This window comes from Aquarana catesbeiana, linkage group LG02, assembly GCF_042186555.1.
Source record: "Aquarana catesbeiana isolate 2022-GZ linkage group LG02, ASM4218655v1, whole genome shotgun sequence".
Classification (NCBI taxonomy): Eukaryota; Metazoa; Chordata; class Amphibia; order Anura; family Ranidae; genus Aquarana; species Aquarana catesbeiana.
Genome location: NC_133325.1, coordinates 587,532,951 through 587,545,427, shown reverse-complemented (window position 1 = coordinate 587,545,427; position 12,477 = coordinate 587,532,951). Strand labels below are relative to the sequence as shown.

At 43.6% G+C, this 12,477-nt stretch overlaps 1 protein-coding gene across 4 annotated transcripts in view; it reads left to right on the top strand.

Moving 5' to 3' along the window:
* HIVEP3 (HIVEP zinc finger 3) overlaps positions 1 to 12,477 on the top strand; it is a 204,740-nt gene that overhangs the window by 183,025 nt on the left and 9,238 nt on the right. For all 4 annotated transcript variants that reach the window (XM_073616226.1, XM_073616227.1, XM_073616228.1 and 1 more), the window contains one exon: positions 2,668 to 3,473. In XM_073616226.1, coding sequence (XP_073472327.1) covers positions 2,668 to 3,473 — 806 coding nt within the window. The remainder of the gene's footprint in view (positions 1 to 2,667; positions 3,474 to 12,477) is intronic.

The window sequence follows — 12,477 nt, the reverse complement described above, 5'->3', positions numbered from 1 at the left end:
TTGCTATAATAAATATCCCCCAAATTAAAAAAAAATAAATAAATAAATAAAAAAAATCGGTTTAGGCCAGTATATATTCTTCTATATATATTTGGTAAAAAAATTCGCAATAAGCGTATATTGGTTTGCACAAAAGTTATAATGTCTGCAAACTATGGGAAAGATTTATGGCCTTTTTATTATCATTTTTTTTTTTTGCTACATTTCGAACAGATCGGAGACTTTTGACACTTTTTTTTTTTGACACTTTTTTTTTTGACACTTTTTTTTTTTGACACCTTTTTTTTTGACACCTTTTTTTTTGACACCTTTTTTTTTGACACTTTTTTTTTTTTTGACACTTTTTTTTTTTTTGACACTTTTTTTTTTTTGACACTTTTTTTTTGACACTTTTTTTTTGACACTTTTTTTTTGACACTTTTTTTTTGACACTTTTTTTTTGACACTTTTTTTTTGACACTTTTTTTTTGACACTTTTTTTTTGACACTTTATTTGGGACCATTGGCATTTATACAGCGATCAGTGCTATTAAAATGCAATGGTTGCTGTGTAAAATGTCACTGGCAGGGAAGGGGTTAACACTAGGGGTTAATTGTGTGTTCCTTCATTGTGTTCTAACTGGGGATGTGAGTGGCTAGGAGAGGAGACATATCGTTATTCCTACTTAGTAAGAACAAACCATATGGCTCATTTCCTCTGACAGCACAGGGATTTGTGTTTTTACACACACAAATCCCCGTGCTGGCACTTGTGCACACGATTGCTCGTTGCCGACGGCGATTGCGCCCGCCAGCCATGCGCATCGGGTCCCCCGCTGTGCAGTTGGACGCGCACCTCTGGTGGCCGAAAAAGGGTAGGACATACCCGTTTGGGATTTCGCCCAGGGGAGCCATTGTGCCACAGTATATCTGCGTAACATGGTCGGGAACCATTTAAAGTGGCAATTAATGCTCCTATTAGGATCTGTGTTCAGCATTTACAAGCTGGAGTTGGATGGTACTTTAAAAGCTTCAATAAAGCTTGCTGAAAGCTCTGCAAATGCTTTGTCACACTACTCTTATAGGAGCTGAAGCCTCTGTGAACCTGGCTTTAATGGTCTTTGCATCATGTTATTTTAACCCATTTACGGCTACCTAACACCTACTGTATATGCAACATTATGGAGGTAGGCTTTCTACGTGGGCACTGCATATATGCACTCCTGTGTTTGCTCGATCATGTGCTCCCAGCACTGAGACCGAGCTTTCACCAACAGCTCTGGGTCTCATTCTAATGATCATGAACTGGGAGAGCTGGCTCCCAATCCTGATCACTATTAGCCAGTCACATTTCTCACTACTGTGAAGACCTGCCCCAGTGCTTCTTCTCTTTTGTAAAGAGGAAAAGATACATTGCATCTTTTTCTTCTTGCTAGAGGAGAAGTCTTTAAATAAACAAATAAATATAATAAATAAATAGATCAGGGTGTGATCTAGTTTAAAAGAGAAGTCTGTTTTTTTTTGTTTTTTTTTAAGATTCATTCTTACCTAGGTGGCTGCAGCATCGGTCCGAACACTGCCGATCGCTTGGTTCTCACAGCTCCATGAGCAGAGAGCTGCAGACTGTCAATCACAGCTCTCTCTGCTCAGGCTCTCAGTGGCTCGCTGAGAGGCTGAGCCAGGTGTCGGTCCAGGGACCTGGTGGATCCTGACTTCCTTTGTCGTGATGACGCGCACCCTGGACCAATTTCTGTGATGAAAATGGGTCACAGGAGTGCAAAATGAATTGCACTCCTGTGATCCACAGGAGAAGTACAGCCAAACAAGCTTTGGCTATACTTCTCCTTTTAATTATTGTCAGTTCGTGACAATGTTGGGGCCAGTGTATTTTAGGTAGTGTGGTCTCTCCGCTCTGATAAGCAAGGGGCGGAGAGCTGAAGTTACATCAGTAAAGAGAGCTCTGAGAACTGATTAGCGGGAAGGGACCCCCCCCCTTTTAGCAGCAGACAGAAATTATACTTAGTGTTCTTACTTTAGACAAGCACACACTATGGAGGGATATGCTGTGTTCATACATTGTCTGAGGTTTACTACTATTTCAAGTTTCTGTATCCATTGTTCCATTCATGTCAGTTTTAGAGTTATGACAAAGTGTATTTAAATGTCATTTGGGCAGCAGAGCCACAGTGTGCTGAGTTAACCTAATAATGAGTGTAAGGAATAGGTTGAGCTCAGACTCCTCCTTTTTAGTCATGCCCCTCCGACACGTTTTATCACCATAGGGCTTAGTCATAGTCTTAGTCATGCCATCTATGACTAAGCCAAATCGTGAAATGTGTCAGAGGGGCGTGGCCTAAGGGAGGAGTTAGAGCTGAAGCCGATCTGCACTCATCCTTAGGTCCTGTTGAAATTGGGTCCTTTTAAGTTTGGTGTGCTTTATTTCTTTCAGAACCAGTACCTGGTAGTGAGTATGGAGTGGGGGGTGGTTTGTGCTAGGCTCTGGAGCAGTGTATTTGGTCAAAGCATATTTAAATGATCCCTTTCCAGTAAGGGTACTGGGGACTCTGAAAGGTAATTTTACTAATGTACAGTATATAGGCATTTCATTTATGCTATTACTAGCAACGGCAAGAATATACTTGCTCTATGCTCACTTTGGTAACTTTAATCTGTTTTGCTATATCTCAGGGACAAGTGATGAGCGATGGCTAGACAGCGATGCGGTGGAAGAGCACCAGTTCTCTGACTTGGAAGATACAGAAGATGATGATGACTCTGATGAAGATGATGAAGAGGATGATGATGATGATAGTCAGGAAGAGAGGAATTTAGATCTCTCTCCAATTACAGCTACCCAATTCTCACCTAATGAATTAAGACAAAACCCTGAGATAGCAGACTTCTCTTCAGCTTGCCAGTTTTCTCCCCAATTACTGCAAACTTCAGAGCCTCTTGATAAAGATCCCCAGCCCAGATCAGTTCCTGAACATACCAGAGAGTTACCACATAGGCGATGGTCTCCTGTAAAAGACACTGGAAGTAGCAGTAGACCTGGCCCTTCTCGCAGACACATCCTACAGAAGAGAGAGGGCTCAGCAAAATGCTTCTCCCCAATAGGATGTACCTCTCCCCGCAGAGGGTTGTCTCCTTGTCATCGTCTGACATCAGCAAGAGAAGCGTCACCTCTGAGATGCATTTCTCCTCAGCACTTATCACCCCACCGCAGTCTTTCACCTCGAGCCTTCATGTCACCAGAACGTGGTTCTTCTCCACCTGCTAGACATCTGTCCCCCAGCAGAGAAATGACGAGTCTGAGGTATTCAGCTTTTAGAGGTGGCCTAGCATCACCACCACAGTACCCATCTCCTGGTAGGGAGGAGTCACACCTCAGTAGATCAGATGCTCAGATCCACTTCAAAGCTCAGCACGGGGTCTTCCCATCTACAGCTCTACCTCACAGGGCTTCTGGTATTTTGGAGGCATCAGGAATAAAGGTAAGGGACAAGGTGGCAAATTAAACCTGGTTTCTTTGGAATAATTATCGTAAAATCTAGCAGTGATTAAAACTTTTTTTATATTCGCACAATTATCCAGGTGCCAATAATCTTCAGCCACATCTGCATTGTGTTTTTGCTCATTTCTGTGAACAATTCATTTTTTTCTTAACCAACTGAGTGCAAGGTGATGTGTATGAAACTGTTATCCAAGGGGACAATATAACAAACCTAGTACCCGCATTTGGCTTGGTGCGATTACCAAATTACCGTATTTGCCGGCGTATAAGACGACTGGGCGTATAAGACGACCCCCCCTATTTTTCCAGTGAAAACTTAGGTTTTGGGCTATACTCGCCGTATAAGACTACCCCCTTCCGAGGCAACACCATTTAAAAAAACATCAGAAACAAGTACTCACAGTATATGATACTTTGTAATTCCAGTACAGTAGCGCCAGGTACACACAGTATACGGTAATATGATGCTTTGTTAGTGGGTACAGTATATATGATGCTTTGTTACTGCAAGCTTGTCACTGAGGAACACCAACACCATTACTTCCTCACTGGTAAACTTTTGATGTAGGGCTTTTAAATCAATGACCTTTGTTAGTACAGTATACGATAATATGATTTTTGTTTACATGGTTCCGGTACACTGCAGAATACAGTGTGCACCGCTGAGCCAATCACGGCAGGCAATGCATTTTACTAATCTGTTGATGGATGCAAAGCCTGCTCGGATTGGCAGAGGCTGTGACATTATCAGCCCGCGCCGCTCTGACTCATGTATATCCTGCTCAGATTGGCAGAGGTTGTTACTTCAATCCGAGTAGACTTAACAGGCTCTGCAATCAGCAACAGAGTGCATCGCTCGCCAGGATTGGCTGAGCAGCGCACACTGTATGCACACAGCATTACCAAGCACCTGGCGGGCTTCACATCCATCGGTCGGCCTCTTCACCCGGTACCGAGCACCCGGCAGGCTTCACATCCATCTTGCGGCCTCTTCATCCGGTGTATAAGATGACCCCCGGTTTTTGGCTGTGTAATTCCGGTGTAAAAGGTCGTATTATACGCCAGCAAATATGGTAATTCATGCAATAGAAAAGTCAATAAAGAAATTTTTATTTATTCCATCAGCTCCAGGTGAACAAATGTAGGAGTTATTAAACTGAATACTGTGTTGACTTATATCCAAAGACAGCAGTATAATGTTGAAGATCTGAACAGAAGTACAGACATTTTAGCCATAAACAGTTTCCCAGATTGTGAGCTATAAAGAAAAAGAGTTCTCCAGCTATAATATGACCTATATCTAATGCCAGCTAGAGAGCATGGAATGATATGCAGTAAAATGCAGTATTATGCTGAAGGGTACCTCGTGTTGGCTACAGAAATTGCTCCTTTGTTGCCTAGATTGTGGCATCAAATATAAAGGACAGATTAACATTATCCTAAAAATTCACCAGTCCCCCTCGTTAGTTTGTGATCTATTCTAAGCTGAACCCATTCTCCCTGGTGCCTACTTGCCTTTTACCGCTATCGGTAAGCTTCCATGATGTTTACATTATTGCATCAGTAATCCTGTATCCTGCTTCTGCACAGTTACCCTCCGTAGACTTGAATGGGTCTTACTCTTTAACGTCTATTAGAAGTAACTGCAGGGGCAGTGCGGGAAAAGATTTCTGCAGCAAAACTGTAAACGCCACAGGAGGATGCCACCAGAACCTCTGCGAGCCTAAGCCAGCTGCTCCCACCCCCTCCGCAGCCCAGCACTCCATTAAGTGCATGTTGGGGGGAGGTCAGAGCAGAGAGCTGCTGATTGTCAGTCACCAGCTCTCTGCTCACGGAGCTGTGAGAACCCAGCGATCGGTGGTGTTCGATCGCTCAGTTCTTTGTGTTAGAGGCGCCTGGGGACAGATGCAGCATCGCACCGATGCTGCATCCACCTAGGTTAGTATAAACCTTAAAAGATGTATGGGTTGTTTTTTTTTTTAACCACTTCAATACTGGGCACTTTCACCCCCTTCCTTCCCAGACCAATTTTATCTTTTCGTGCTCTCGCACTTTGAATGACAATTGCGCGGTCATGCTACACTGTACCTAAATTAAATTTTTAGCATTTTTTTCACACAAATAGAGCTTTCTTTTGGTGATATTTATTCACCACTTGGTTTTTTTTTTATTGTGATATAAGCAAAAAAAAAACGAGAAAAAAAAAAAAAAAAAATTTCTATTTTCTGTCTTAAAAGAAGTCCAATAAAATCAAATTTTGTCATTAATTTAGGCCACGATGTATTCTGCTACATGTCTTTGGAAAAAAAAATCCTGATAAGTGTATAATGGTTTGTGTGATCAGGGACAGATGTGCACAGATGATTTTACTGGGACATATGTGGGACAGGTGTTTTTACTGTGTGGTGACACTGTTTTGGGGACACTAGCCCGGTGATCAGTGTGTAAAAAAAACCGCTCATACACACTAATCACTGATCCGTGTGAGGAGAGCCAATCACCTAGCAACCGGCCATAACATGATGGCTGTGATTGGACACAGCCATCATGTGATCAGGAGGGCCAATCACAGAGCCCTCCTGCTGATCTGAGATGTGCCATGTTCGGGTGAGATGCGCCATGTCCGGGTGACACAAGCGCATGCACGCAATCCCGCCCCTTCTTAGGGGCGTTCAGGAACGTCCACTCAAAAGGAAGAAGCACCCACCCGGCCGTTTACGTGCAGTGGCTGTATGAGAAGTAGTTAAGGAAGCTTGGGCATCACATAACTGAATTTGGGACTTGTTTAGACTGTCATAAATGTCATACAGATGTACTTTAAATGATAAAGTACAGGACTGAAACCACAAGAGTCCGCCAATAGTTGAATTATCATTGTTTGGTAAAAACCTGCAAGAAAGACATTTTAAAATTTTCATTTTTATTACTTAAAATTTTCTTAGCTTTAATTAGTGTGGCACCACGCTTTTTTCTTTCCCATTATCTGGGATTGTGCTGACAAAACGCTGTAATTGGTTTTAATTGTAGGATTAAAGAGGAACTACAATCATTTTTAAAATAAACTTAATAGTAGCTGGTGACTTTTAGGGCCCGTTTACACTAGCGGGCAGCAGCCATTTTGAGCTGCAGAGCCATGCAGCAGGGGGCAGTGTAATGCTCTTTTTATCGTATCACACACCTTTTTTTTTTTTTTTTTTCTTGATCAAAGTAACACTTCAACTCTGTCACTGCACAGCAGTACAGTGTGCCGTGTTTGCTGTAGGGTGACATCAAGGGAGGTGTGATATTATGAATAATATTGTATAGTTCTGGAACACAGTAAACTAATGCATTCTGGTGTCAGTATTTTTATCCATGAGGAAAAACGCAGGTAACTGCACATAGTGTGAACAGGCCCTTAAAGCGGGGGTCCACCCATACCGCCAAAAAAAAAAAAAAATTAAAAGCCAGCAGCTACAAATACTGCAGCTGCTGACTTTTAATACATGGCCACTTACCTGTCCCAGGGTCCAGCGATGTCGGCAGGCGACGCCGAGAACCCGCTCGGTTCTCGGCAGCTGCCGCCGCCGCCATCCTAGGTGAGGGAATCAGGAAGTGAAGCGTTGTGGCTTCACTTCCCGGTTCCCTACTGCGCATGCGCGAGTCGCGCTGCGCATCGTAAGTGGTCCCCGCTCTCTCCTGGGAGCTGTGTGTTTCCCAGGAGACAGCGCGGTGGGGACGGGAAGAGGCATAGACTCCCATGGGAGTCTATGCCGGAAGTGGGTGCAAATACCTGTCTTAGACAGGTATCTGCACCCCCCTCCCCCCTGAAAGGTGCCAAATGTGACACCGGAGGGGGGGAGGGTTCCGAAAAGCGGAAGTTCCACTTTTGTGTGGAACTCCGCTTTAAAAAACAAACACTTGCCAGTCTAAAAGTCCAGCCCTGTTTTCACCTGGGCTGTTTTTTTTGCTAGGTCTTTACATCCATGGTGCTGCCAGTTTGACTGGCTGTGACTTCCAGCTGTTTCATGGCTGACTCCTTACTGCACATGCGCAAGATCCCTTTGTGCTCTCAGACTGGTCCTGCAGCCAGGGGGTTGTGAGCAGGGAGGGGGCAGGCAGAACTTCTGTAATTCTAGCTTAGGTGAGAAACAAAGTGGGAGCGGATACCTGCTCCCAGGAAAAAAAAAAACTTTCAAAAATGATGGAGGAGGCGGGTGGAGGAGGAGAATGAGCGGAACTTTCACTTTTAAGTAAAGTTCTGCTTTATTTCAGGTGCAATTTTGTGATCACATTTTTGTAGACAAACTCTAAGTAACTGGGCCTTAAAGGCTCAGCTTTTGCAAAAAAATAAATGCAGCCACATTGATTAGAAATAAAATGGGCATTTATTTTGTATTTTTTTTATTTTTAATTGGAGCCATGAAAATAGCAATCAGTGGATTCATGTGTACAATGCTCAGGCTCCTGCAGATTATTCCCCAAGCTCAGATCCATACCAAGTTACGGACCTTCGGTTATGGGGCTAGTGGAAGTAGCAATGGACTACAATTGCAGTGTTGTCACCGCACTTGTGCTTCATTGAGAACTACAAGTCTGTTTGCCAAATAGAGCCTTATATTCTTTTCATTCACAGATCATGTTAATGAATGAGGTGACTGTGCAGGCTGGGCCAAATTCAGAAATAGACGGGAACAACCTCCCAGACTCAGTAAGGGGAAGGGGCAGTTTGGTGATGGAGGGTTGCAGACTAACCATGTTACACCCATAACATGAAACATGGTCAGAAAGGTGGACTTGGCCTTTAAAGCTATCAGTTAATTTGGCTTTAAGGGTCAGAAGCAGCCACAGCAGTTGGGTGCAGGAATAGAAAAAGTTATTTTCACCCCGGGATTATAAAACAGACTACATTATTGCTTTTTGGGGTTACCTGTATACAGAGCCTTTTAAAAAGTATTCATATCCATGACATTTTGTCATGTTACAACCAGAAACGTAAATGTTTTTTATTGGGATTTTATGTGATAGACCAATAATGGCGAACCTTGGCACCCCAAGTGTTTTGGAACTACATTTCCCATGATGCTCATGCACTCTACAGTGTAGTTGAGCATAATGTGAAATGTAGTTCCATATCTTTTTCAGACATTACCCATCTCTATCCCAGCAGTCTTTTTTCGTCAAATTTGTACCCTTTTTTTCTAGATTTATATGGGCGAATAAATGACCAAGGATTAGTAGATGTCTTATGACGATGCCCAAGTTCCTTGGCGGAGTAGCTGCTCCAGATGCATTTAAATATTATCAAGGGGCCCATTTGGGCAGAGTGATTGACTGGTGTAGACCTACAGAACTCAAACTTTGGACAGACCTAGAACAACAGTTCAGTCCGGTGCCTCTGCATAGAGCACCTTTGTGCTACGCAGCACTCCTGGCCCCTCTTAAAACACACCCCCTCATAGGCCCCACACTGCGAATTGTCTCTAGGATTTGTCGGAACCTTAAACATTCCTCGATACAATCACCACTGTTCCCTATCCTAGGGAACCCTAGTTTCCCTCCAGGTATGGAAACAGCAGGGTTTAAGAACCTTGTAGAAAAGAGCTGCTTTCAGGCATCGCACTTTTTCGGGGACTTGGCCTAAGATTGCCACATTGATGCAAACGGTGGGCCCGTTTGGAATAAAGCTCTGGCAAGCACTGCAGTTAAGCCTATTCTTTGGCTCTCTGTGACCATTGAGAAAATATCAATGTCAACTAACTAGATTTGACTCATACTGCGATGAGAAAGAACCTTTACCCCGGGCGATCTCTAAGATGTATGCATTTTTAAGCACCCCCCCAGAGGATTATGTGATGCCAAGCATTAGTGAGGGGGAAAGAGTCCTTAATAAGATCTTCACTCCAGTTCAGCGTCAGAATATTATTTATTTCTCACGGAAGTCATCAATCTGTACGCAAGTGCAGGAATCCAATTATAAACTGCTGACGCAATGGTATTATACTCCGTCAAGGCTTAGTAAATTTTCGGAAGAAGCCTCGGATCGCTGTTGGAGTTGTAGAGAACAGGGAACTTTATTTCATATATTTTGGTCCTGCCCAAAGATTAGACAGTATTGGTTGGAGGTACAGAGGATCTCCCAAAAGTTTACCGACTTCTTGATATCAGATGAGCCCGTGCTATTTTTGTTACATTGCTCACAAATCCCTCGGCAGACATACAAAAAATCTGTTATGTCATTTGGTTAATGCCGCGAAAGCATGTGTCACTCTATGTTGGGGAGACTCTCTAAACCACCCGCTATCGCATTGTGGCTTAATAAGGTTAGAAACATCGGGGTAATGGAGGACTTAGTGCTTTTGGCTCAAAATAGAAAAGAGCTATATAACAAAACATGGTCAGCATGGGATCAGTTTATATACTCAGAAGGAGAATTATTATTATTATACAGGATTTATATAGCGCCAACAGTTTGCGCAGCGCTAAACAACATGGGGCAGACAGTACACTTACAATACAAATTGTAAGCTCGTTAGAGCTTACAATCTAGAAGGGAGGGTCAAGTGGAAACAAAAGGTAATAACTGTGGGGGATGAGCTGATGGGAAAAAATGAAAATACAGTTATTAGGTGTGGGTAGGATAGGCTTCTCTGAAGAGAAGGGTTTTCAGGGATCTTCTGAAAGCTAATAAAGTAGGAGATAAGTGGACAGATTGGGGTAGGGCATTCCATAGGATTGGAGAGGCTTTGGAAAAGGCCTGGAGGCGAGCAAAGGAGGAGGTGATAAGGGAGCTAGATAGCAGGAGTTCTTGTGAGGACCGAAGAGAGCGAGTAGGTTGGTATTTAGAGACTAAGCTAGTGATGTAGCTGGGGGGCGAAATTGTGGATGGCTTTGTACGTAGTTGTTAGAATTTTGAATTTAATTCTTTGGCCGTGCGGAAGCCAGTGGAGGGATTGACAGAGGAGTGGCAGACACAGAGCGATTGGTAAGGTGGATGAGTCTGGCAGCGGTATTCATAATGGATTGAAGAGGTGATAGACTATGTAGAGGTAAGCTAATGAGAAGGGAGTTGCAGTAGTCTAGGCGAGAGATGACCAGCGAGTGAATTAAGAGCTTTGTTGTGTCATTGGTTAGAAAGGGGCGTATTCTGGAGATGTTGAGGCGGCAGGATTTGGACAGCGATTGGATGTGTTGCTTGAAGGAGAGTTCAGAGTCTAGGACTACACCTAGAACCTTGGCATGTGGGGATGGGCTTATAGTTGTGCCATCGATTTTGACACAGAGATCAGGGGAAGAGGCATATGGGGGAGGAAAAATTATAAGTTCGGTTTTGGCTAGATTGAGTTTAAGGAAGTGGTGTGACATCCAGACTGATATATCTGAGAGTAAATTACTGATACGTGAGGAGACAGAGGGAGTGAGCTGAGGGGTAGAGAAATAGATTTGGGTGTCGTCAGCGTAGAGGTGGTATTGGAAGCCAATGGAGGCGATCAGTTGACCCAGGGAGGCGGTGTAGATTGAAAATAGTAGAGGTCCAAGAACCGAACCCTGAGGGACCCCAACATAGAAAGGAAGAGGAGAGGAGGAGGTAGAGTTATAAGAAACGCTAAAGGTGCAGTTGGATAAGTAGGAAGAGAACCAGCGAAGTATACAGTCACGGAGACCAAAGGCGTGTCGTTTTTTGAGGAGGAGGGGGTGGTCAACCGTATCAAAGGCAGCAGAGAGGTCCAGGAGTAGGAGTACAGAATAGTGTCGATTGGTTTTGGCCGTTAGTAGATCGTTTGTTAGTTTTAGGAGAGCAGTTTCTGTGGAGTGTTGAGGACGAAATCCAGACTGAAGGGGATCAAGAAGGCCATTATCAGTGAGGTGGACGCTTAGTCGGTTGTAGACCAGACGTTCGAGGAGTTTGGATAAGAAGGGGAGCAAGGAGATGGGGCGTAGGTTGTTAAGATTGGATGGGTCCAGTGAGGGCTTTTTAAGTATGGGTCTGACAAGTGCATGTTTTAGAGAGTTAGGGAAGATGCCAGAAGAGAGGGAGAGATTGAAGATGTGGGTTAGAGAGTGTAGTATAGGGCCAGAGGGTGAACGAAGCATTTGTGAGGGAACAGGATCCAGAGGGCAGGTGGTTAGGTGGACATTAGCAAGTAGTTTAGCAACTTCGTCTGTAGTGGTGGGGTTGAAAGAGGGAAATAATAATTGTGCCTGTGGGCATGAAGTGTAAAGTGTGGAGGGTGTCGGCACAGTAGAGATCTCAGCGCGAATAGTATCAATCTTCTGTTTGAAGTGATTGGCGATCTCCTGTGCAGTGAGTGAGTTGGCGGGTGGAGGCGGTGGAGGACAAAGTAGAGAGTTGAAGGTCTCAGAATGATGGAAGGTCTCAGTGGGGAGTAAGGCCTACCCGGCAGGGTGGGCACGTGCCTTGTAAAAGTATGGAAGCTTTCCGTCCTCCCTGGGAGGGGGGAGATTACTATATGGTTTGTTTGTTTTTTGGGCTGTTTTTGTTGTTATCTAATAAAGGGAAGAAAGGAGGAAAAAAAAAGGAAGGGAAGGAGTAGAGACTACGAGGTAAGAAGAGAGGTACTGGTGACAGTCGACTAGGCTTGAAGACTAGGGCGAAAAGAATGAGACCAGTTGAAGATAGGAGGGGCACATGCAGAAATATAAAAATCAATGGGTCTATCCAGGTGGTGGGTGGAATATTAAGGTAGCCTAAATGTAACAAAAGCTGAAAGAGACTGTGTATGTACTGGATGGAAAGGTATGTATTAATATATTTTCTGCCTCCCTTTTTATAAATAAATAATTTGAAAAAAAAAAGAAATGTAGTTCCAAAACATCTAGGGTGCCAAGGTTCGCCATCACTGTGATAGACCAACACAATGTGTCACATAATTGTGAAGTGGAAGCAAAATGATAAATGTTTTTCAAAATTTTTAACAAATATGTGAAAAGTGTGGCATGCATTTGTATTCAGCCCCCCCAGAGTCAATGCTTTATAGAACCAC